This window comes from Oncorhynchus clarkii, chromosome 1, assembly GCF_045791955.1.
Source record: "Oncorhynchus clarkii lewisi isolate Uvic-CL-2024 chromosome 1, UVic_Ocla_1.0, whole genome shotgun sequence".
NCBI classification, from domain to species: domain Eukaryota; kingdom Metazoa; phylum Chordata; class Actinopteri; order Salmoniformes; family Salmonidae; genus Oncorhynchus; species Oncorhynchus clarkii.
Genome location: NC_092147.1, coordinates 33,873,800 through 33,900,871, shown reverse-complemented (window position 1 = coordinate 33,900,871; position 27,072 = coordinate 33,873,800). Strand labels below are relative to the sequence as shown.

General features: G+C 42.6%; 1 protein-coding gene across 1 annotated transcript in view; it reads right to left on the bottom strand.

Moving 5' to 3' along the window:
- Positions 1 to 27,072, bottom strand: part of LOC139406385 (SH3 and multiple ankyrin repeat domains protein 3-like) — a 254,120-nt gene that overhangs the window by 217,548 nt on the left and 9,500 nt on the right. The window contains 1 exon segment of the mRNA XM_071148926.1: positions 26,292 to 26,699. Within this exon segment, the coding sequence (XP_071005027.1) occupies positions 26,292 to 26,582 (291 nt within the window). The 5' untranslated portion in view covers positions 26,583 to 26,699.

Genomic DNA, 27,072 nt, shown 5'->3' with positions numbered 1-27,072 from the left:
AAGGTACAACGTTCATCTGTACAAACAACAGTACACAAGTATAAACACCATGAGACCATGCAGCACTCATACCGCTCAGGAAGGAGACGCGTACCGTCTCCTAGAGATGAACGTACTTTGGTGCAAAAAGTGCAAATCATTCCCAGAACAGGTACAAGACTATCTATATCCACAGTAAAACAAGTCCTATATCGACATAACCTGAAAGGCCGCTCAACAAGGAACAAGCCACAGCTCCAAAACTGCCATAAAAATAGCCAGACTATGGTTTGCAACTGCACATGGGCACAAAGATCAAACTTTTTGGAGAAATGTCCTCTGGTCTTATGAAACAAAAACAGAACTGTTTGCCCATAATGACCATTGTTTTGTTTGGAGGAAAAAGGGGGAAGTTTGCAAGTTGAAGAACTCCATCTCAACCGTGAAGCACGGGGTTGGCAGCTTCTTGTTGTGGGGGTGCTCTGCTGCTGGAGGGACTGGTGCACTTCACAAAATAGATGGCATCGTGAGGAGGAAAATTATGTGGATATATTGAAGCAACATCTCAAGACATCAGTCAGGAAGTTAAAGCTTGTTCGCAAATGGGTCTTCCAAATGGACAATGACCCCAAGCATACTTCCAAAGTTGTTGCAAAATGGCTTAAGGTCAACAAAGTCAAGGTATTGGAGAGGCCATCACAAAGCCCTGACCTCAATCCTATAGAAAATGTGTGGGCAGAACTGAAAAAGGGTGTGCGAGCAACCATCCAGGGAAAAAATTAATTGAGGTCATAGGATTTCCCAATAGTTTTTTATGGGATACGCTTATTATTAGTAACCTGGTTGCAGTTCCTATGGCTTCCACTAGATGTCAAGTCTTTAGAAATTGGTCAATGTTTTTCTTTTGAGAAATTAAGAAGTAGTGCTATTCATTCCATGTGTCACTCTGAAGGTCCCTACTATTTTGGTGCGCGTGAACAGGAACGCACTCCACGGTGTTTTTATCTGGTATTAGAAACAGTATATTACATCTGAAATTTTATTGACTATTTACATTTCATTTTTGTTTGAAATGTTTGGACCAAGTTCACAGGTAACTTATTAGATACTTTGTTGTCATGTTGGGCGAGTTGGAACCGGTGTATTTCTGAATCAAACGTGCCAAATAAATTGACATTTGGGGTTATAAAGAAGGAATTTATCGAACAAAACGACCATTCATTGTGTTACTGAAACATTTGGGATTGCAAAAAGAAGAATATCTTCAAAGGTAAGGCATTCATTATATCGTTATTTCTGACTTTTGTGTCATACTTGCCTGATTGAAAAATGATTTTCATGTGTTTGTATGTGGGGCGCTGTCCTCAGATTATCGCATGGTCTGCTTTCGCCATAAAGCCTTTTTGAAATCTGACACAGCAGCTGGATTAATAAGAAGTTAAGCTTAATTTTGATCTATTACACTTATATTTTCGTGAATGTTGAATATTGATATTTCTGTAGTTTGAATTTGGTGCTCTGCAATTTCACTGGATGTTGTCAAATTGATCCCGCTAAAGGGATTGGCGCGTGAAGGGATCACTGACCTAAGACAGGGACTTTTTACTGTAATTAAATGTCAGAAATTGTGAAAAACTGAGTTTAAATGTATTTGGCTGAGGTGTATGTAAACTTCAGACTTCAACTGTATATAGGGCAGGTAATCAAGGAGGTGATGGAGTCCAGGTGAGTTTCATAGTGCATGTCACGATGGTGACAGGTGTGTGCCATAACAAGCAGCCTGGTGACCTAGAGGCTGGAGAAGGGGCATACGTGACAGTTACTACATGATTCCATATGTGTTATTTCATCATTTTATGTAGAAAATAGTAAAATAAAGAAAAACTTTTGAATTAATAGGTGTGTCCAAACCTTTGACTTGTATTGTACATGTATTCCTATCATGGAGGGCTAGAAGCTCTCACCTTTTTTCTGAGTCTGTGCTCCCATGAGGCTCTCCCAAGCACCAGATGCATCAAAGAATTGGCTGAACTGGTGCTTAACCAAAAACGTTTTCATTTCAGAATGACTTCTTCTTACTAACAGGGTGCACAGCGATGGGGAGCACAATGGCTCCCAATTACGCCAACCTTTTCATGGGACTCTTTGAACAGGACGTTATTTTTTAGCAAAAACAATCCATTCTTAATTCTCTTGAAGCTAGGTGGCACTATTTTTATGTTTGGAAAAATAATGTTCCCAAAGTAAACAGCCTATTTCTCAGGACCAGATGCTAAAATATGTATATAATTGACAGATTGGGATAGAAAACACTCTAAAGTTTCCAAAACTGTCAAAATATTGTCTGTGAGTATAACAGAACTGATATTGCAGGCGAAACCCTGAGAAAAATCAAACCAGGAAGTGGCGTCTATTTTGAAAACTCCATGTTCCATAGCCTCCCATTGCTCCATTTAAAGGGATATCAACCATATTCATTTTCCTATCGCTTCCTCAAGGTGTCAACAGTCTTCAGACATAGTTTCAGGCTTTTATTTTGAAGAATGAGCGTGAACGACCACTTTGCGTAATTGGATTTGTGGGGGCTCTCAGAGTGAGTTGTGCGCAAGAGAGAAAGGCGGCCATTGTTACTCCCGGTCCTAGTGAAAAGCCAACTGTCCCGGTTGATATATTATCGAATAGATATTTGAAAAACACCCTGAGGATTGATTATAAAAAACATCTGACATGTTTCTGTGGACATTATGGATATAATTTTGAATTTTTGTCTGCGTTGTTGTGACCGCTGTTTCCGGTGGATTCCTGGGCATAATGCACCAAACTAACGGAGGTATTTGGATATAAAAAATACCTTTATGGAACAAAAGGAACATTTGTTGTCTAACTGGGAGTCTCATGAGTGAAAACATCCGAAGATCATCAAAGCTAAACGATTCATTTGATTGCTTTTCTGATTTTTGTGACCAAGCTACCTGATGCTAAGTGTACTTAATGTTTTGTCGAGCGATCAATAAACTTACACAAACGCTTGGATTGCTTTCACTGTAAAGCATCATTTCAAAATCTGAGATGACAGGTGAATTAACAAAAGGCTAAACTGTGTTTTGCAATATTGCACTTTGGATTTCATGAATATGAATATTTTCTAGTAATATTATTTGACTGTGGCGCTATGCTTTCCAGCGTTGCTGATTACAATTACCCCGGATCCGGTATGGGTGGTTCAGAGAGGTTTAAGCTGGATAAAGTTATGGCGTCGCTATGTGGATGATATGATGGTTATATTTCGTGGAGATGAAAATTAGCTTTTAATACTTTTTAAACAGCTGCAACGAATACCTGAAATTCACAATGAGCTATGGAAAATCTACATTTTCTTGATATTCTTATCATTATAGAGGGTAATGATTTGGCGCAGATCTGAAAAGAAAACCAACAGACAGAAACGAGCTACTGCGGGGAGAGTTTCTATGCTTTACCTACAGTACCTGTGCCTCAATCTAACAAACATGATCAAAAATCCCCATAAAAATGTGTCAATTTAAGGTAGATTTATCCAACCACCTTATCTGCCTATGGCGGCATTCCACACCTGTGGTGAAAGGTGGCCAAGTTACAGCGGTGTATGTTAGACCATAATACATCCCAAAATCGGTCTTCTTTTTCCATTTATGCATGTGTTATTCAAATATGTTACTATCGGCTATAGTAGTAGGCCAAATTCAATCTTTTATCAAATATTTTTATACTTAATTTTTTTTATACCTAAATGGGTCCTAAAATCCTAAACAAAAAAAGCTAAATGACCCATGGTATGACCATCTTAAGGATCCTCCCAATCAGCCAATATATCTGTGTATGTAGACTGTGTTGCAAACAAGATAACTTTGACAAACAGGTAGATCACCTGTATAACTTGTTTTTAAATGGGCCACCAAGAGGATTAGCTGGACAGGGCATCTGAAAAATTCAAGAATGTAATCCAAGACGAGTGTCTAGAAATGAAGCGGGAAAAGAACTCAGACGATTCAACACTTTGTTTCCTCCAATATTCCCCATTGGAAATAGAGTTTGAAGGGATAATCAAAAAACACTGGCACTGAACACAGACCTCAGACTATACCCCCCCCCCTGCCCCCCCCATCCTATGACAGGAAAATATTTAAAAATTAAAGACATCTTAACATGCTCTACAAAGAACGTAGTCCACCTATTGAAATGTCCTTGTGGCCTGGCCTATGTGGGAAAGAGACGCCGTGTAAGATGCATATCCGAATACAGGAGTAGCATCAGAAACCAAGACCCCAAAAGTCCAGTTGCTATGCCCTTTATGACTGCCAGACACATTGCCTCATTAAAATTCATGGGTATCGAGCATGTCAAAGTCCCGAGGCAAGGGGGGAACATCGATAGACTTCTATTGCAAAGAGATTCGTACTGGATATTCGGGTTGGAACCATGTCTCCAAAAGGATTTAATGAGGACTTTCCCATTAGCCATTTCCTGACCACTTGCATTTTCCCACATTTTGTTACTTTACAGGCTAATTCTAAAATGGATTGAAAATATTTTTGTCCTCAACAATCTGCACACAATACTGCAAAACAGGTTTTGAGATTCTTTTGCAAAAAATAAATAAATATCACATTTACATAAGTGTTCAGACCCTTTCCTCTGTACTTTGTGACGCACCTTTGGCAGCAATTACAGCCTCAAGTCTTCTTGGGTATGATGCTACAAGCTTGGCACACCTGTATTTGGGGAATTTCTCCCATTTTTCTCTGCAGATCCTCTCATGCTCTGTCAGATTGGATGGGGAGCGTCGCTGCACAGCTATTTTCAGATCTCTCCAGAGAAGTTTGATCGGGTTCCAGTCCGGGCTCTTGCTAAGCCACTGAAGGACATTCAGAGACTTGTCCCGAAGCCACTCCTGCGTTGTCTTGGCTGTGTGCTTATGGTCATTGTACTGATGGAAGGTAAAACCTTCGCCTCATTCTGAGGTCCTGGGCGCTCTGGAGCAGGATTTCATCAAGGATCTCTCTATAACTTGCTACATTCACCTTCCCTCAATACTGACTAGTCTCCCAGTCCCCGCCGTTGAAAACATCCCCACAGCATGATACTGTCACCACCATGCTTCACTGTAGGGCTGGTGCCAGGTTTCCTCCAGATGTGACACTTGGAATTCAGGCCAAAGAGTTGGTTTCATCAGACTATAGAATCTTTAAAACTCTTGAGAGTTTTAGAGATGCCTTTTGGCAAACTCCAAGCGGGCTATCATGTGCCTTTTACTGAGGAGTGACTTCCATCTGGCCACTCTGCAGAGAGGGTTGACCTTCTGGAAGGTTCTCCGATCTAAACAGAGGAACTCTGGAGCTCTGTCAGAGTGACCATTGGGTTCTTGTTCACCTTCACCTTTCTGACCAAGGCCTTTCTCCCTCGATGCTCAGTTTGGCCAGCCGGCCAGCTCTAGCAAGAGTCTTGGCGGTTACAATCTTCTTCCATTTAAGAATGGAGGCCACTGTGTTCTTGGGGACCTGCAATGCTGCAGAAATTTTTTGGTACCCTTCCCCAGATCTGTGCCTCGACACAATCCTGTTTTGGACAAATCGGACAAATCCTTCTAACCTCATGTCTTGGTTTTTGCTTTGACATGCACTGTCAACTGTTGGAACTTATATAGACACATGTGTGCCTTTCCAAATCATGTTCAATCAATTGAATTTACCACATGTGGACTCAAATCAAGTTGTAGAACCATCTCAAGGATGATTATGGAAACAGGATGCACCTGAGCTCAATTTTGAGTCTCATAGAAGAGGATCTGAATACTTATGTAAGTAAGGTATTTCTGTTTTGTCTTTTTAATACATTTGCAAACATTTCAAAATGACTATTTTCGTTTCGTCATTATGGGGTATTCTGTGTGGATAGATGAGGGAAAAATAGTTTATACATTTTACAATAAGGCTGTAACATAGCAAAATGTGGAATAAGTCAAGGGGTCTGTCTACCTGATACAAATGGTTATACAGTCATAATAATATTCAATAAATTGTTTTTGTGCTAACACCTTTCAACTTAAATATGTATAGATTGCCCTAATTGGTGCTTTTCTTATGTCTATAAAGATGGGTGTGGTACACTTTCGGTGAAATGACCTGACGAAGATCCTTGCAGGATCATAACTTGTTTGTATATTAATAAAAGTACATGGTGGAGCTTATGAGTGTGCAGGCTCTATTTATTTTATATGTACAGTCAGTACCGAGTCAATGTGCAGGGGAGAAGGTAATTGAGGTAGCTATTTACATATAGGTGGGGTAAGAGTGACTAGACAACAGGATAGTTAATAGACTGTAGCAGCAGTGGGTAGCCAATTGATTAGTTATTTAGCAGTCTTGTTTAGTAGTCTCATGGCTTAGGGGTAGAAGCTGTTCAGGGTCCTGTTGGTTCCAGACTTGTAGCACTGGTACTGCTTGTCGTGTGGTAGCAAAGAAGACAGTCTATTGCTTGGGTGGCTGGAGTCTTTAATAATTTTTTGGGCCTTCCTCTGCCTGGTCTTGGATGGCAGGGAGCTCGGCCCCAGTGATGTACTGGGCCAACTCACAACGCTCTGTAGTGCCTTGCGGTGATGAAATGAGTCAAGATGCTCTCAATGGTGCAGCTGTAGAACATTTGGATGATCTGAGGGCCCATGACAAAACTTGTCAGCCTCCCGAGGGGGAAGAGGTGCTGTCATGCCCTCTTCACAACTGTGTAGGGATGTATGACCATGTTAATTCCTTACTGATGTGGAAACTAAGGAACTTGAAGCTCTCGACCCGACCCACTACAGCCCCATCAATGCCGATGGGAGCATGCTCAGCCTTCCTTTTCCTGAAGTCCATGATCAGCTTCTTCGTCAGCAAAGAGGGAGAGGTTGTTGTCCTGGCACCACACTGCCAGTGTAACAGTATAACTTTAGACCGTCCCCTCGCCCATACCCGGGTGCGAACCAGGGACCCTCTGCACACACATCAACAACAGTCACCTTCGAAGCATCGTTACTCATCGCTCCACAAAAGCTGCGGCCCTTGCAGAGCAAGGGGAACTACTACTTACACCAGGTCTCTGACATCCTCCCTATAGGTTGTCTCATCATCGTCAGGGATCAATCCTACCACTGTCGTGTCATCAGCACTCATGGAGTCATATCTGGCCACACAGCCATGGGCAAACAGTGAGCCATCTGCATCATCTGTGGATCTGTTGGGGCTGTATGCGACTTTAATTGGGTCCAGGATTTCTGGTATGATGGTGTTGATGTGAGCCAAAACCAGCCTTACAAAGCATTTCATGGCTATAGACTCGAGTGCTAAGGGGCAATAGACATTTAAGCAGGTTACCTTGGAATTCTTGGGCACGGAGACTATGGTGGTCTGCTTCTAACAAGTTGATATTACAGACTGAGTCAGTGATAATTTGAAAATGTCAGTGAATTACCAGCTGATCAGCACTGATCAGCACATGCTCTGAGTACATCTTGATATTCTGTCTGGCCCCATGGACTTTCGAATGTTAACTTGTTTAAAGGACTTACTCACATCGGCTACGGAGAGCGAGATCACAAAGTCGTCAGTTCGTGCTCTCATGCATGGCCCAGTGTTGCTTGCCTCAAAGCAAGCAGAGAATGCATATATTTAACTTGTCTGGTAGGCTCGCGTCTCTGGGCAGCTCATGGTTGGGTTTCCCCTTGTCAGCCGTAATAGTTTGCAAGCCGTACCACATCAGTCGTGGGTCAGACTAGGATACGATCTTAGTCCTGTTTTGACGCTTTGCCTGTTGATGGCTTGTCTGAGGCTGTCACAGGATTTCTTATAAACATCCGGATTAGTGTACAGCTCTAGACTTTTGCTCAGTGCGGATGTTGCCTGTAATCCATGCTTTCTGGTTGGGGTATATATGTACGGTCACTGAGGGGACATCGTTGTCAATGCACTTATTGATGAAGCCAGTGACTGATGTGGTATATCGGATGAATCCCGGAACATATTCCAAACTGTGCTAGCAAAACAGTCCTGTAGCTTAGCATTCACTTCATCGAACCACTTCCGTATTAAGCATGCCACTGGTACTTCCAGCTCAGGACAGACGGGAGACTCTGGCGGCTCAGGACAGGAGGAAGGCTCTGGCAGCACTGGAGAGGAGGAAGCACCTGTAGGCAGAAGACGGAGAGACAGCCTGGTGTGGGGGGCTGCCACCGGAGGGCTGGTGCGGCGCACTGGAGCTCTTGAGTACCGAGCCTGCCCAACCTTACCTGGTTGCATGCTCCCAGTAGCCAGGCCAGTGCGGTGAGGTGGAATAGCCCGCACTGGGCTGTGCTGGCAAACCGGGGACACCATGCGTAAGGCTGGTGCCATGTACGCCGGCCCGAGGAGACGCACTGGAGACCAGATGTGTAGAGCCGGCTTCATGGCACCTGGCTCGATGCCCACTCTACCCCGGCTGATACGAGGAGCTGGAATGTACCGCACCGGGCTATGCACCCGCACCGGGGACACAGTGCGCTCCACAGCATAACACGGTGCCTGCCCGGTCCCTCTCGCTCTTGGCACAGGTCTCTTACCTGGCTTCACCACACTCCCCGTGTGCCCCCTCCCAATACATTTTTGGGTCTGACTCTCGGGCTTCCAACCGCGCCGCCGTGCTACCTCCTCATACCAGCGCCTCTCTGCCTTCGCTGCCTCCAGCTCTGCTTTGGGGCGGCGATATTCCCCTGGCTGTGCCCAGGGTCCTTTTCCGTCCAACTCGTCCTCTCATGTTCATGAGTCTTGTGATGCTGCTGCTGCTACTGCTGCCACTCCGCTTGGTCCGGCTGATTCTGTCACGGTTGTCGTCGGTGGAAAGAGAGGACCAAAGCGCAGCGTTGTAAGTGTTCATCATTTTAATGGAAACCGTGAAGCTAATGAACAATCGTGCTGAGACAAACACTACACATAGACAATCACCCACAACCCACAATGACAAAACAGGCTACCTAAATATGGTTCCCAATCAGAGACAATGACTAACACCTGCCTCTGATTGAGAACCATATCAGGCCAAACACAGAAACAGACAAACTAGACATACAACATAGAATGCCCACTCAGATCACACCCTGACCAAACAAAACCTATGAACATACAAAGCAAACTATGGTTAGGGCGTGACAAGTTCTTCGTTGTTCTAATTTTGATATCATATCACAGTTATATCAAATAAGGTATAAGCCATAATCAAGGGGTATTTATCATTTGAAAATTCAAAATGTTTGGCTGACAGTGGCTTGAACTAGTTGTGTAAAAACACAATTTGGACAGGTTCCCAGATATCACTGATGCTACATGACAGCCAACAAGATTGTGTCCATCCTAGGGCTGTGGCGGTCACCAAAATCTTTAGCCAGTGATTGTCAAGAAAATTACTGTCGGTCTCACAGTAATTGACCATTAATTAATATGAACACATTTAGCATCTCCTGGCTTTAACACATAGCCTACAAGTCACTGATGCAGATCTTTGGAACATCTACATTTTAAAGTCTAATAAATCCATGTAATATAGCCTACACCATCACAATAAATATATTACTTATTTTAGACATGTCTAATGAAGCATGATATTAGCCAAAAGTAGTCTACTTCAGAAGAACAGAATAGCATACTCTGAGTTGTCCTTATTTTAGGTCCTGATCTGGCTATGCCAAATGGCTGTGGGCTCACTAGTTCATTTAGCAGACAAGAATTCTGTAGCATTATTTTATATCATTTTCTGGTATGAAGAATTCAATTGAACAAAGCTGAATAAAATAGAAAGGACATTTTGGCCAAACAATTTGAGGGAGTGTGCACTATTCCGTTTTGAGCGGATATTAAAGAAATAGGTATTCCTATATGCTTAATTTAGAGTTATTAATGTAACTTTAGATGTTGGCTATATGTTTAGATGTTTATTACATTGTAAGGCTGTATGATGCAACTCTAATGATGATTGCTTGAAAGGCATGAGCTCTGCTTAGTTTTTTTACGCAGGCTGTACACACTTGCGCAGGCTGTCTCTCATTCACAATTTGACAAGCAGTTGATAATGCCTCGAACTTCATGGCGGCATCCCCTTCGTGTGGATGTAATGCAACCTAAAAAAAATCCATGCCTTTTGTGGCCAGTGGCCGTTGTGCCCTTGGCCCTGAGTGCTGCATTGTGCCCTTCTCCCTCATTGCTGCACTCAGAAGCACCTCTCATTCACATGGCTCTCCATCACTTGATCCGGAGTTTCTCACAGGCTACAAGTGAACACAAGACACATCAGGGAGGCAACTGCTTGCGTGCTAATCCAATTTCGAGATGCATATTGAAGATGTTGGAAGAACTGTCCACAGCCAACAAGATGAGTAAGCCTAACGAACAGCAGAAGCACTCGCCTATGTCAATCTACTATCCCCCATAGTATTCTGTGCGAGAAAGAAATATTCCAAACAAAGTCTGAGACAGTTGTGGGTTGCGATAGATCCCAAATTAATACAACAACTAGTTTCAACAAACCCTTTTAACGCAATGTGGCTGACGCAACAGATCAGAACGTTTAGCTTAAAATGTTGTTAAACTATTAGGCTATATCTTCACATTATAAGGGCAGTAATGTATACATGGCATTAGACTATACGCACAAATGTTCCGTTACTGGGAAAATACCATCATCAAAAGTGACTTCAAATGTGATTATGCATGTAATGCTTTTATTATAAGGTGAAAATGGTGAAATGGTGAAAATGATCTTCTCCAAACTTGAAACTCACACGCTGCTTATGTATGCCAGTTAGGCCCCTTGTAACGCAGATGAAATTGCTTAATTTTAAGAAGTTATTTGGCCACTTTGTTGTGATACAAACCTTATCAAAACATATATGCCTATGGGCTATGATTTGAAAAAGTTGCATCATTCACAAGTGATAGGCTAATATTGTAACCCATCAGACTAGACTTGATTTAATCTTCTCTTTACATATACTAAATAATATATGTGTGAAATGTGTTTTTATTTAGAATGGACCATTGTCATTCACCTGTCTCAAAATAGGGGCAGTGGGAAAAAATACATGCCATCTCCGCACTTCAATAGCGAATGGAGGAGGTTTTTCCTGTTGTTCATTTTCATGCCAGCGAGGTAGGCTATATGCCTGATGTAAAGATAAGCAATGTGGTTAATATTAGGAAAGTTGAGAATGTACTGAGCAAATGTCAATTTGGCTTTTTGCCAAATCACCGTACCACAGACAACGTAATTTTTGATTTTTTTGGGTGGTTTATATTTTGTCCTATAGTTCAGTCAATGTCATTGGAGAATCCAGTGGGTTCTGGTAGTTGATCATGTATATGTTTTTGCTGTTTGTTCTTTGTTATAAAGCCAAAAAGATTGAAGAAGTGGTTTATTCATTCATCTCCATTTTGGATAGATAACTGCGAGTTGTAGTTGGTTTAGTTCCAATTTTCCCAGAAGTGATTAGATTCTATGGATTCTTCAATGACATTGAGATGATTTCTGACAATCTGATCGTTCTTTTTTCGTATTGTTTTAGTAAATCACCATAGTGAAGGTGTAGGCACATTTACCATTCTTGTTCATTTTCTTAGGTTGTTTGATTGAGATTTTTAGATTTGATAGGGAAAGGTCAAATATACTGTTTAGGTTTTCTACTCCCAAGTTTACACCTTCACTATGACAGTGAAAGGTTTTGTCCAGGAAGTTTTCTAAAAGGGATTGAATTTGTTGTTGCCTAATTGTTTTTTTGTTAGGCTTCTCGGTGACTAACCCCGATCCGCAACATCAGCATTCAAACGAGGTTGCAATGAAAACTCATGGGACTGTAGAGACTGTGTTGGTATCAATATGCGGGGTTGTGAACTACATTCCTATTAAAGCGTTGATTTACACGGTGATGGACCAATAGCGGAGAAAAGTTTAAGAAACGGAACCCTCTGATGCTGTACGTTACATTGTGACGTAAATTTAAACTCATTCTGTGCTGTACAGCCTCTTTCCACCAGGTGTAGCGCTTCTCTCGCAGATTAAAAACAAGACATTTGTGTAATGGTGATTGTACAGTTAATTACTCGTGAGTTAATAAATAGTTAATTCAATCAATTGTTCGTTTTTTGAATAATAACTGCGAGCCATCATGACTCAAAACCGTGACATCTCCAGTTTAATTGTGAAGATAAATTTAGCTCTGCCCTAAAAACCCTAAAAAAATTCGGCACAAACCTTCAAATAGGTATGTAATGAGACATTGTATAACCTCTTCATAGTGTTGTATTTACATTTTAGAGGTGATAAGTTGGACAAAGCTTTCGCTTCCCCACCTGCCATTTTTAAAAAGACCCGGCAGAGCACCATTGCCTTCTTCAATCATGCAGAGACAGGCAGCAAGAAGGTCTCTGTCACTCCCTGATCTGTTTCACCTGTCTTTGTGCTTGTCGCCACCCCCCTGCAGGTGTTGCCATCTTCCCCATTATCCCCTGTGTACTTATACCTGTTTTCTGTTTAACTGTTGCCAGTTCGTCTTGTTTGTCAAGCTTACCAGCGTTCGTCCTGTTAGCTCCTGTCTTTCCCTGCTTCTCTTTTTCTCGTCCTCCTGGTGACCCTTGCCTGTCCTGACTTTGTACCCACCCGCCTGACCACTCTGCCTGACCCTGAGCCTGACTACCGTCCAATACCTTTGCTCTACCTCTGGATTACTGAACTCTGCCTGTCCCTGACCCTGAGCCTGCCTTCCTTGACCTGTTGTTTGCCTGCCCCTGGTGTTACAATAAACATTGTTACTTCACACGGTCTGTACTTGGGTCTTACCTTGATTCCTGATATTCTCGTCATTGATTTTTCTGGAAAGGGGAGACATTATGCTTTATAATGGTATACATATTACAGTTGACCTGGAATTATTAAGTTTGTGAGGCACTAAAATAAGGTCAATGGAACAGCGCGATGTACAAACATGTGTTAGCTATTGTTTACTTTCCTTCCATCTATAGCATTTCTTAATATTATACACTTCCTTTGCCTCATGTTTGAGTAATGCTCTGTTCAAGTAGACTGTGATTTTGCTGTGATCTAATAGTGACTTGGAACGCTCTGAGAGACTCTGGGTTGAGGCCAGTGATAAAGTAATCTACGGTCCTATTGCTAAAGGATGAGCTGTAGATGTACCTACCATAGAAGTCCCCTCGACGCTTACCATTGACTATGCACAGACCCAGTGTGCAACAGAGTTGCAGGAGTTGTGACCCATTTTTGTTGGTTGTTTAGTTTTGTCTAAGGGGGCATACATGAGGCAATGCTGTTACCTCCAGGTAGGTGTTTGTCCCTCTGCGTGGTGAGTGTCAGGTTCTTGTTCAGTTCTTGCACTGAGGTCACCATAGACTAGTACATGTCCCTGGGCCTGAATATGGTTGATCTCCCCCTCTAGGATGGAGAAGCTGTCATCGTTAAAGTATAGGGATTTTATTTGTGGGATACACCATAGGTAGCACAGTTGAGGACATTTGTCTGTTAATCATTTTCCTTTACATTTCTAGCCGGATGTTCCTGTTTCTCTATCACTCACCTTGCCAACAAATATTTTTGTCAGGGTAAGGTGCTAAAGCTCTGCCAAAAGTCTTGAGTTTGCGAAATTGACATGTGCAGGTGTACAGATTCAAATATTACTCGCAACTAGTAAATGACAAGTTTACGAATGCGATTACAACTACAAATTTGTTTTTTTATTCATGTTCACAGCTCATCAATTACACGTTTGATAATGTGTTTACAACTACAGATGTGGTGACAACTACAGATTATTCTTTCATGTTCACAACTCATCAGTAACATAATTGCAAATTGTGTTTACAACTATAAATCTATTCTACACGCTCAAATCATTATGTCAATAATTTAACTTCATAGTTTGCACCCTCTAAGTGCTTGTAGGTGAAGATGAGGGGCATCCTCCACCAGCCTCTTGACTCTGTAAGCAAACTGCAGGGAGTTCTCAACCTGATAAAGTACTGTACAGTCGTGGCCAAAAGTTGAGAATGACACAAATATAAATTTTCACAACGTCTGCTGCCTCAGTTTGTATGATGGCAATTTGCATGTACTCCAGAATGTTATGAAGAGTGATCAGATTAATTGTAATTAATTGCAATTGAACCTCCTTGCCATGCAAATTAATTGAATCCATTTCCACTGCATTTCAGCCCTACCACAAACGGACCAGCTGATATCATGTTAGTGATTCTCTCTTTAACACAGGTGTGAGTGTTGACGAGGACAAGGCTGGAGATCACACTGTCATGCTGTTTGAGTTAGAATAACAGACTGGAAGCTTCAAAGGGAGGGTGGTGCTTGGAATCATTGTTCTCCTCTGTCAACATGGTTACATGCAAGGAAACACGTGCCGTCTTCATTGCTTTGCACAAAAAGGGCTTCACAGGCAAGGATATTGCTTTCAGTAAGATTGCACCTAAATCAACCATTTATCGGATCATCAAGAACTTCAAGGAGAGCGCTTCAATTGTTGTGAAGAAGGCTTCAGGGCGCCCAAGAAAGTCCAGCAAGTGCCAGGACCGTCTCCTAAAGTTGATTCAGCTGCGGGACAGAGCAGTACAGAGCATGCTCAGGAATGGCAGCAGGCAGGTGTGAGTGCATCTGCACGCACAGTGAGGCAAAGAATTTTGGAGGATGGCCTGGTGTCAAGAATGGCAGCAAAGAAGCCACTTCTCTCCAGGAAAACATCAGGGACAGACTGATATTCTGCAAAAGGTACAGGGATTGGACTGCGGCCAGGATGTGGCCCAGAAGTTAATTGACAGCATGCCAGGGTGGATTGCAGAGGTCTTGAAAAAGGGTCAACACTGCAAATATTGACACTCTGCGTCAACTTCATGTAATTAGCCTTTGACACTTATGAATTGCTTGTAATTATACTTCAGTATTCCATAGTAACATCTGACAAAAATATCTAAAGATACTGAAGCAGAAAACGTTGTGGAAATAAATATTTGTGTCATTCTCAAAACCTTTGGCCACGACTGTACATCCTTCTTTGTTAGCTTCTCAAATTATTTAATTACCAAGGATGTCAGTGCCACTGTCCTGAAGTCACTTTCGGCCTCAGGATGGTAAGTTGGTGGTTGAAGATATCCCTCTAGAGGTGTGGGGGCTGTGCTTTGGCAAAGTGGGTGGGGTTATATCCTTCCTGTTTGGCCCTGTCCGGGGGTGTCCTCGGATGGAGCCACAGTGTCTCCTGACCCCTCCTGTCTCAGCCTCCAGTATTTATGCTGCAGTAGTTTATGTGTCGGGGGGCTAGGGTCAGTTTGTTATATCTGGAGTACTTCTCCTGTCCTATTCGGTGTCCTGTGTGAATTTAAGTGTGCTCTCGCTAATTCTCTCTTTCTCTCTTTCTTTCTCTCTCTCGGAGGACCTGAGCACTAGGACCATGCCTCAGGACTACCTGACATGATGACTCCTTGCTGTCCCCAGTCCACCTGGCCGTGCTGCTGCTCCAGTTTCAACTGTTCTGCCTTATTATTATTGGACCATGCTGGTCATTTATGAACATTTGAACATCTTGGCCATGTTCTGTTATAATCTCCACCTGGCACAGCCAGAAGAGGACTGGCCACCCCACATAGCCTGGTTCCTCTCTAGATTTCTTCCTAGGTTTTGGCCTTTCTAGAGAGTTTTTCCTAGCCACCGTGTTTCTACACCTGCATTGCTTGCTGTTTGGGGTTTTAGGCTGGGTTTCTGTACAGCACTTTGAGATATCAGCTGATGTACGAAGGGCTATATAAATACATTTGATTTGATTTGATGACTTAGCACCTTAGGGAATTTGCTTATGGCCATAGGAGCTTCCAGAATTAGGGCACCATCTGCAGCTTGAGTGACAGCATGAAAATGTAATGGAACGTTTCACTGAGTTGCTCTGCTCTGCACCTGTCCACCAATGTTGTCTGCTCCTGGGCTCTTTTTAACTTTGGTCTGTCTGAATCAGCTGGTGACACACTTTGGATGCTAAATTCCATCTCGAGAGTAGCAGCTGTCTTCATACACATCTCAGTGATTTCTCCACTGAAGTAGTTGATTGTCAAATCTGAGATTGAAAAAACATTTAGCTCATCAGCCAGTTATTTATTTGTGTTAAAACCATCAGCCTGAATCACCTTGATTCTCTTGTCTTGTAGCCCAACCATAGTTATCATTATTTCAGTTTGGCCTTCTTGATTTCGGATCTCACCTCAATTCTAGATTCCCTTTTAGCAGTATCATTATTATACAATAAGCCCTTCAATGACTTGGTAACTCAAGGCTTGGGATAGATAGTTACACTTCTGCTAGAAATTACTGTAACTTCATAGAAGGAGATATAACTGCAAATCGCATCAGTGAGATAATCTATACCGTCATTAGTCTTGAAAGACAGCCCAGAGTGCTGTCATTGGTCCAAACCTTCAAATCACGTTTTTGTGCTTTCTCCCTCTTAAGCACAGTCCTATAGATATGCACAGTATTGTGGTCAGATGAGCTGAGCGGAGTTTTCGCTGTGGACTTCTAGGCCCCAAGGGTCTTGTTATGGTTTCTTGGGGAGGTGACATTTAAGGAACTCAGTGATCTCTTTAAATAACAGAGATTAAAATCTAAAACAATAGCAGGGGCATGGGGAGATAAGGATTGCAGTTTTTGAGTCATAGTATAAATATGATCACTTTAGTGTGAACGTAAACGACTGTGATGAATATTTGGGGGAACTCTCCTGTGAGATAGAAATGTCTTATTGACACTGACAGCAGTTCAATATCAGGTAGACATAGCCTCTCTCTGACACTTACATTATTGCACCATCCGCAATTGATTTACAGGCAGACTAGGTCCATTCAAAGCGGACACCCAAATCCGTTTATCGCCAAAGATGAGTCCATGTCTGAGATGGTCAGCCAAGTCTCCAGTGAGTGAGTGAGTATTGTTCTCGGTTTGTTTGTGAGTGGCGGAGTTCATGAGATTCAATATAATCCACCAAATGAGTGAAACAAACAAGCTCATAAAAAACCTATCTAACTGGACAAAAACTGACACACTTAGGATTTTACGAACAAAATAGCTACAGAAAGTGTAACAAACCCGCAGACACACAAATACCTGCTTCCGTTCACCATCTGGAGCCGCACCCACTCCTCTTAGAGCCATTAGTACCTTAGTATTTTCTGATAATATGATAATATTATGCAAACTTTAATGATTTCAAAGCTGATGTCACCAAAAACCATACAGTCACTGGCAAAAACATTATTCATTCACTTCGTCTCCCTCTCTTCACATTTATAAAATAAGAGATTGCTTCTTCTATGTGAATGCTGTTGATCAGTACAATAAAACAAGTCCCAAATGGAAGGGAAACAGACCCATGAAAATAGATCAAATACTCAATCCATGTCACGAACGCCGTCAGGGAAATGACCGGACCAAGGTGCAGCGTGGTGAGCGTACATTTCTTTTTATTTTGAATGTCGCCAACAAAAACGAGAAACGGCCGTGACGCTTACTAGGGCTATGCAGGCCACTAACAAAGTAAACTACCCACAACTAAGGTGGCAAAACAGACTGCCTAAGTATGATTCCCAATCAGAGACAAGGATAGACAGTTGTCCTTGATTGAGAACCATACCCGGCCAGAACATAGAAACAGAAAACATAGAATGCCCACCCCACATCACACCCTGACCTAACCAAATAGAGAAATAAAACGGCTCTCTAATGTCAGGGCGTGACAATCCATGCACACTCCTATTGAATATTATGAATAGGCCTAGGCTACATCTTGATATACCTAGTTTATCAATAGAGATTTACCTTTCAAATAAATTATTACCATTATGTTGTTACAGTTGAAGTCGGAAGTTTGCATACACTTAGGTTGGAGTCATTAAAACTCGTTTTTCAACCACTCCACAAATTTCTTGTTAACAAACTATAGTTTTGGCAAGTCAGTTAAGACATCTACTTTGTGCATGACACAAGTAATATATCCAACAATTGTTTACAGACAGATTATTTCACTTATAATTCACTGTATCACAATTCCAGTGGGTCAGAAGTTTACATACACTAAGTTGACTGTGCCTTAAAACAGCTTGGAAAATTCCAGAAAATGATGTCATGGCTTTAGAAGCTTCTGATAGGCTAAATTACATAATTTGAGTCAATTGGAGGTGTACCTGTGGATGTATTTCAAGGTCTACCTTCAAACTCAGTGCCTCTTTGCTTGACATCATGGGAAAATCAAAAGAAATCAGCCAAGATCTCAGGAAAAAAATTATAGACCTCCACAAGTCTGGTTCATCCTTGGGAGCAATTTCCAAATGCCTGAAGGTACCACGTTCATCTGTACAAACAATAGTACGCAAGTATAAACACCATGGGACCACGCAGCCATCATACCGCTCAGGAAGGAGACGTGTGCAAATCAATCCATGAACAACAGCAAAGGACCTTGTGAAGATGCTTGAGAAAACAAATACAAATGTCTCTCTATTCACAGTAAAACGAGTCCTATATCGACCTAACCTGAAAGGCCGCTCAGCAAGGAAGAAGCCACTGCACCAAAACCACCATAAAAAAAAGCCAGACTACGGTTTGCAACTGCGTACTTTTTGGAGAAATGTCCTCTGGTCTGATAAAACAACAATGGAACTGTTTGGCCTTAATGACCATCATCATGTTTGGAGGAAAAAGGTGTAGGCTTGCAAGCCAAAGAATACCATGCCAACCGTGAAGCAAGGGGTTGGCAGCATCATGTTGTGGGGTTCCTTTGCTGCAGGAGGGACTGGTGCACTTCACAAAATAGATGGCGTCATGAGGAGGAAAAGTATGTGGATATATTGAAGCAACATCTCAGGACATCAGTCAGAAAGTTAAAGCTTGGTCGGAAAATGGGTCTTCCATAAGGACAATGACCCCAAGCATACTTCCAAAGTTGTGGCAAAATGGCTTAAGGACAACAAAGTCAAGGTACTGGAGTGGCCATCACAAAGCCCTGACCTCAATCATATAGCTATGTGTTGGCAGAACTGAAAAAGTGTGTGCGAGCAAGGAGGCCTACAAACCTGACTCAGTTACACCAGCTCTGTTAGGAGGAATGGGCCATAATACACTCAACTTCTTGTGGGAAGCTTGTGGAAGGCTAGCCAACATTTTTGAAGTTAAACAATGTAAAGGCAATGCCACCAAATACTAATTGAGTGTATGTAAACTTCTGACCCACTGGGAATGTAATGAAAGATATAAAAGCTTAAATAAATCATTCTCTCTACTATTATTCTGACATTTCACATTCTTAAAATAAAGTGGTGATCGTAACTGGCCTAAGACAGGGAATTTTTACTTGGATTTAATGTCAGGAATTGTGAAAAAGTGAGTTGAAATCTATTTGGCTAAGGTGTATGTAAACTTCCGACTTCAACTGTATGTAGTTAGACTGGAAAAAACTATGTGAATTGATTGCATAATTGATTAATTCATGCCTCCATGGCTGTCTCTGAAATATGTACATAAAATATGTTGAATGTAATGATACTGAATTCAAAAGATCTGTCTGGATCAAGTGCCATTTAGTGACCTTGGGTAATAAGCCCTTCTTTTTTTGGCTCTGGTATGGTTCTGGTATTGAGTATCTTAGCTAGAGACAGATGATATATCGATTCACTGATATTATCAGCCAATATTGGCCTTTTAACGCTATATCGGTATCTGCCCTGTTCACCGAGAGAGATTCCCTGCGAGCCCAGGCATTTCACGCAAATACATTCATGACTTCTTACTCAAAGTGGGCGGCGGTAGTGCAAAACATATGGTTACTGTAGGTCAGAGTAGTTTCTGAATATACCAATGTTAAGTGTTTCTGTCCCTCTCTCTCTCCCTCTTCATCTCTTCTTTAAAAAGCAGCCATGTTGTTGTCATTCTGCTAAATAAGGTTTTTGCAGATGCAAGGAGGTTAAGACTGTTCAGAATGGTGATATGATACGAGGTCATGATTAATAAGTTGACTGTTTATTGACGTGATAGCTAAAGACCTTTTAGAGTTTAATTCGGAAGATGGTAACTCTTTAAAGAACCGCTCTCGTGGTGCCCCAGATCCTAATGAGTTAATTGTTATATGATTCATTTAATCAGGTAAAATTAAACATAGTTAGTTAATTAGATAAATAGCAGTCTTCAAATTAATGTTAAAGTCAAATCACGATTCACATGGTAATTTCATTATTTCATAGTTTTGAGGTCTTCACTCTTATTCTACAATGTAGAAAATAGTCAAAATAAAGAAAAACCCAGGAATGAGTAGGTGTGTCCAAACTTTTGACAAGTACTGTATAAACAACCGTGGACAGCCCAATTTACACACACACACACACACACACACACACACACACACACACACACACACACACACACACACACACACACACACACACACACACACACACACACACACACACACACACACACACACACACACACAAAGAGATTGACACAGTAATAAAGCAATCTCTGCTCCAAAACAGGCCAGGAGCTAAGGAAACATGGAAGTTAGAAGTGATGTCATTATCGCCCCCAACCCACTCACACACAGAGTCAAACATAAATACACACACTGTCAGATTTGAAGGACATGATCTCGCTATATAGCGTTCAAATAGCCATTAAACTCTCTCACTCTAACCAATCCCCCCTCACAAACACACACATGCACTCACCCAGACACACACACGCACCCCTATCCTCTATCCTTCAAACCGCCTCTCTTCTCCAATCACTGACAGGCGAGACAGCACACGCCAAACAGACCTACTGTTAATGTCAGTCAACAGGGATTCAAACACACACACACACACACAAGCATGCACACATACACTGTTTTGGAGAAAGTCTCAGTCACCAGTCTGATTCCCAGTCTCCTGCTCTCTCCACTCCAATAAGAAGCAGATACAGTAGGAGGGTAGCGTATTATAGCAGTAAGTTGAGATATCAAGACAATAGAGGGAAGAACAATATTACATCAGTCAGAAGAGCTTCTACAGCCTTAGGGAGTCACACACAACACGCAGAGAAACGGGGAGAGAATTCTGTTACAAACTGCCACATATTGTGAAACTTGGGGTGAGGGGAGGGGGGCAGAGGGGGACAAGTGGAGGGCAGCATAAAGGGAGAAGACTGGGAGAGAGGCACCATTCTATTGCAGATATATCCTAGCATCATGCACTGCACATAAACATGCCTGTGCTGTTTAAATCTAGTGGTGTAGTGCAGATCATGGACTGATCAGAAGGTGTAATTGCCTTGAGGGCTCTACATTTTTCATTTGACATTTAGGTCATTTAGCAAACACTCTTATCCTGAGAGACTTACAGAACTTTTTGTCTAGTCCCATCGATAATCAAATCAAATCTATAACACGGTAGAGTTGAATTATTGACTGAGAGATAATGCAAACCATTTCAGGTCAAACACTTTACACCATTTCAGTTACACTCCAAACCCATAGTGTAGCCGATGTGAGAGTGCCAGTATCATCACCTTCTAAAAGTAACGCTGCTGTTTCAGTACCAACAGTTTCAGTCCATTTCAGTCCTCATGTTACGGTGCATGTTGTGTACCTTTCCGACCCAGACAGTTTGACTGAAGTTAAATCTGTCACAGACACACACACACACTCAGAAATCTCCTGGCGGTGTGTGTCTCCTCTTTAGTAGGTACCTCACGTCCCCTGTTACTATTTTTAGCTTCATTCACAGCAGCTTGTGGCACGAGACAGAGCTTCCATCTCCCTCCCAGCTCTCTTCTGCATCTCCCTCTCTCTGTCTCCCTCCAAACTATCCCTCCATCCATCTCTCCCTTTCTCCCTCCCTGTGCTCAATTGCCAAGTGTTTTCCAGAGAGGGAGGACCCAGCATAGCTCAGTGTGTGTGTGCTTGTGTGTAGGTGAACGCTACATGAGCAGCCTGCAAAGGAGAGGCTAGACAGAGCACCAGACAAAGTGATGCATGGTGCAGGAAAATGGAAAGAAAGAACAGACATTTGAGCCAGAAGAGGATACCCACATTGCAACCGGAACAAATGCTTGCTCGTTATTCAGTGGATTCTGCTAAGGAATCTTATCCAGGACAGCTAGCTTATTCATTCTTAGAAAAACATCTCAGAGTCAGTTCCTTTCTCAGTGAATTCATACCACACACTTTAGTAACTCATATGATTCATCTAAGATCATCTGCAGGGGCGGTGACTAAGGATTCCATTTTGCTTTTTAAAACCAGACAACCTCATAGTGAATGGGTGAGTGTGTGGGAGGCACACACACTCACCCAAACTACTGTAAAGCAGGAAACACCATTTCCATAATTGTGCTTCCACTACTAGGCTTTGTTTCCTTTGCTGAACTACTGATACAGCTTGACCCACTGGTCAGACATTCCTAAATCTCCTAACGGTTATGATAAAGAAATAAATTAGGATAATGGGGAGCCCATACAACCAGAATGGGAGATGTAATAGTCACTTTGGCCTTGGGCTCATACAACACTATACTGTTATAACACCATTGGGTCTTCAGTGCTGTACTGTATATTCTGTAGTAGTAATGATGGGAACATTTTAACAGTTCCATATCGGGATACTATTTTTGATAATATATCTTATGGAATCCATAATATAATTTTTGCGCTACAGTAGTAGGCTGTACCTGCACCAAAACCCCAGTATTTTTCCTACTTAGCATGTTCTCCATTTTCTTTTTAAATAGGAAGCCAATTAGTTTCAAACACTTCGATTTCCATGACTGATCAAAACTCATTCTTGTGGCTTCATCTTGTCCCTTTGAAGTAGACATATGGTGAGAAATATGTTTGGAGCATTGAATCGCAATAAAATCACAGTCTGAAATTGCAATTCATATAGAATTGTGAGAATTGTAATACATATTCTATCTATACCTAAATATAGTGATAATATCGTGAGGTCCTTGGCAATTCTCAGCCCTATTTACGCTAAATAGAGTTCCAGGCCACCACCTTCCATTAATAAGCATGCTATTACACATGACATACCACAACATGCCATAGGAGTAACATTTCATGTTAAACAATCACACCTGGGATAGAACTACTCTTGTGTAAAATATCCCCATGGCATGGGATACCTATTACATGAGTTTCTATATAGACTTCTCACAAAAACAGAAATTCTATTTTCCAACCACTCCAGTGCAGATTGATTTGAAAAGGGTTCAAAGTAGCACAAGGCTAATATATTCCATTAAACATGAATCACCTTTAATATAACCTTCTCCAACCTCTAAGGCCCCAAACAGCCCTGCTGTGGAGAGAGAGAGCGATGACGATGAGGGAATTCCCTGTCCTTAATGTTTTCTTTCCCCCCGTCCTTTTCTCTCTTTCTCAATCCCTCCACCCATCCCTCAGTCTTCATTTCTCTCAATCTCTTTTCTCTCTCTCTTTCGCTTTTCTCTCTCAGTCTCTCTGTCTATATATATCCTTCTATGTCAGCCTGCCAACTCAGGCTCTGAGTACGTCTGGCTGGTGAGAGAAGAGAGAGAAGAGGGGACATGGAAAATGGGCCTGAAACACACACAGCCTTATCATCTGGACATCTGCTTTGTCCCCTGCCACCTTCTGCCGCGCACGCACACAGGCACATACACACTTGTACGCAGGTGCACACACATGCACACTAACACATGCCCACATGTGAGCCTGAGTTGGCATGTACTCAAACACACACAGTAGTTCAGAGAAGGGGTCCTTGAATAGCGAGGTACGAGAAATGCTTGAAGGGATTTGAACGGTGGTTCTGCAGTTATTTAGCCAGCCAACAACCAACAGCTGTTTATCGTTGAGCTAAACTAACTTTTCTCCCCAATTTCATGGTATCCAATCAATAGTTACAGTCCGTATGGACTCGGGAGAGGCAAATGTCGAGAGCCACGCGTTCCCCGAAACACAACCCAACCTAGCCGCACTGCTTCTTGACACAACGCGCATCCAACCCAGAAGCCAGCCACACCAATGTGTCAGAGGAAACACTGTACACCTGGTGACCTGGTCAGTGTGCACTGCGCCCAGGCCCCCACAGCAGTCGCTAGTGCACGATGAGACAAGGATATCCCTGCCGGCCAAACCCTCCCTAACTCAGACAACGCTGGGCCAATTGTGTGTCGCCCCATGGACCTCACGGTCGTGGCCGGCTTCAACAGAGCCTGGGCTCGAACCCAGAGTCTCTGGTGGCACAGCTAGCACTGCGATGTAGTGCCTTAGACCACTGCGCCACCCGGGAGGCCTAGCTAAACTAAATTGAGGTCAACTGTGAACGGTCCTGGTGCACCAAAAAAAAGTGTCAAGGGGAGCCCATTTGGATTTGGCTTCACACCAATCACATCAAAGGCAAAACGTCATTGACATAAAAATGTGTTTTGTGTCATTGTCCTCTGGTGGCTAGCTAGATAAATTCAGCCCTTTCCTAAATTAATGATGGATGGAGATGGGTATTTGGATTTTATATGATTATAACGGTGATTCTGATCCAACCATAAATTCATACATTGTACCCCTGGCCTGAGAGGATAGAAATTCAAAATAGAAAGCTGACTTTAACTAGCTCGCTCATAATTGTCCATACGAGAAATCCAAGTAGCCTAGTCTAGTACAACAACAACTAAAAGTGTGTACTGAATGACAGTCAGACAGATTTGGCAACACGAAAGACAGGAGCATGGCATTTGTGCACACACACACACGTACACAAATCATTACCATGGAACGCCACGTGATATTTAACTAACTTGATTGGACTAAATCATTTTTGGTATCTTTAAGATGTCACTGTATTAGACTAAGCATAGGCTCTAGAGTTGATTTGATGATGTTGAAATGTTGAAGTCGAAATTGTGCTGGAATATTGGAAGCAGCTCCTGTTTTCTATGCGGCTTGTGGTAATTGTCAATGGTTCTAGATCAATAGTTGTTCAGTAGTCTGAAAATGTCTGAAACATGAACTTGCTTTACCATGCTTTAGGTCATGTGACTGTTTGTTACATGCAGCATTTGCTTTGTGTACTTCACCGGTCAGATGTTGCTCTCCGGTTTTGTGATGAAACAATTGTGTGGCTGAATTTATTGTTCCCTGTGTGACTGTTATCTTTTTGTTGTTTCGGCCTTATTATATCACGGTGGCAAACTAAAGCAAATAACACAATTATCACAACACATAGGTTGTAATATGGCTTTTCCTGGCTTGGCTTCCTTAGTGATTTTACCTACGCACCGCCACTGTAGAGAGACAGAGTCTGGGAGAACAGGTCTAGGATACAATTCAAAGCCTGGAACAGTCAAGCTTCATCCCAGGGGACATCCCTATGCCCAAGCCCCAGGAAAAACACACACACACATACGCACACACACAGATGACCGACACTCATACAAATACACACACACACACAAAAGATATATGTTTGACAGTTCAGAGAGAATGTTACTCTCTTCTCAGTTTCAAGTTGTATTAGTCGTACACTTATTAGTCGTTCTCTCTGCTCTTTGAATTAGCAATGTCACTCACAGCTCTTCTCTCCACCTTTACTTGTTTCCTTATACTTTTCTCTCCCTCCCTCTCTCCCACCCTCCATTTTCCCTCCCCCTTCCTCCATCTCTAAGTGCCCAGTTGTCAAAGTCGGCTACAGCTGAGCTAATGAAGACATTTGAAGAGATTTATTAGCGAGAGAGAAAGAGAGAGATAGAACAGAAGAGAGAGAAAGATAGAATAGGGGAGAGAGAGAGAGAGAGAGAGAGAGAGAGAGGGGAAGAGATGGAGAGGATGAGATGGAGAGGAAGTGATGGAGAGGAAGAGATGGAGAGGAAGTGATGGAGAGGAAGAGATGGAGAGGAAGAGATGGAGAGGAAGAGATGGAGAGGAAGTGATGGAGAGGAAGAGAGGGTGCTAGCAATCCGAAGAGCAAATAGAGTATGCGAGAGTGTATATACCGGAGAGAGAAAGGCAGTGAAGGCGAGAGAGAAAGAGGGAAGGACTGATAAAAACTGAAAGAAAAAAGGGCTGCAGAGAGAGACGATAGGGAGAACATAGAAAGGGAATAGAGGGAGAGAGCGATCCGACAGAAAGGTATAGAGAGAGAGGCACCAGGAGCTCTCTCTCTCAGTAACAGTAGCAGTCCAACAGTATGAGTGACGCTGTAACTCACCGTCTGTGCCAGGTCTGGTATTCCAATGCGGATCACCAAAGTGTTGCCCTGTGGTTCCTCCATGCCTCCTCCTGCACTGGGGCTCCGCTCCCGAGCGGGACGGAAAGAGAAAACACTGACAGAAGCAGGAATGCCGCTGTCCTCTTCCTGTGAGCTGCCGCTGTCAGAGCTGGCCCCCTGGCTGCCGTTGGTGTGTGTGTAGGGGGGTGTGTGTGAGTGTGTGTGTGTGTGCTAGTCCTGCTGTGGAGAGTTGGGTGGCTCATGTTTGCCGGCTGCAGGGCGCAGAGGCATGCTCCGTGTAAGGGGCTCTCTCTGCGCTCGCTTTGTCCACACACACACACACTGCTCTCACTCGCTGGCTCACGCTCTCGCTAGACACACACACCACTCGCACTGCACATCACTCACCTGGGAGAGAAAGACAGAGGGAGAGAGGTGTGGAAGGGGGAGTGAAAGGGAGATGGGGAGAGGGGAGGAAACGGGGGGCAACAGAGGATCAGAGGATGAAGGGGAGGGAGAGAGGGGAGGAAACCATGTTAGATTTTGATAAGCAACGAGAGGATGTGTGACTGAAACTGAGATGAGATGAACAGATAACTGCAGAAAGGAATTTAAAATGACTTCATGGTGTAAAAATAATCTTACTCTGTATGATTTAGTAGAAGATAAACATAATAATACAAATGGCATACATACTTTGATATTCATTCATTAAATAGGAAGCAAACTTCTGAAATCGAGATTAAAATCAGTTCTTATTTTTGAGGAGAAGGTGCATTCA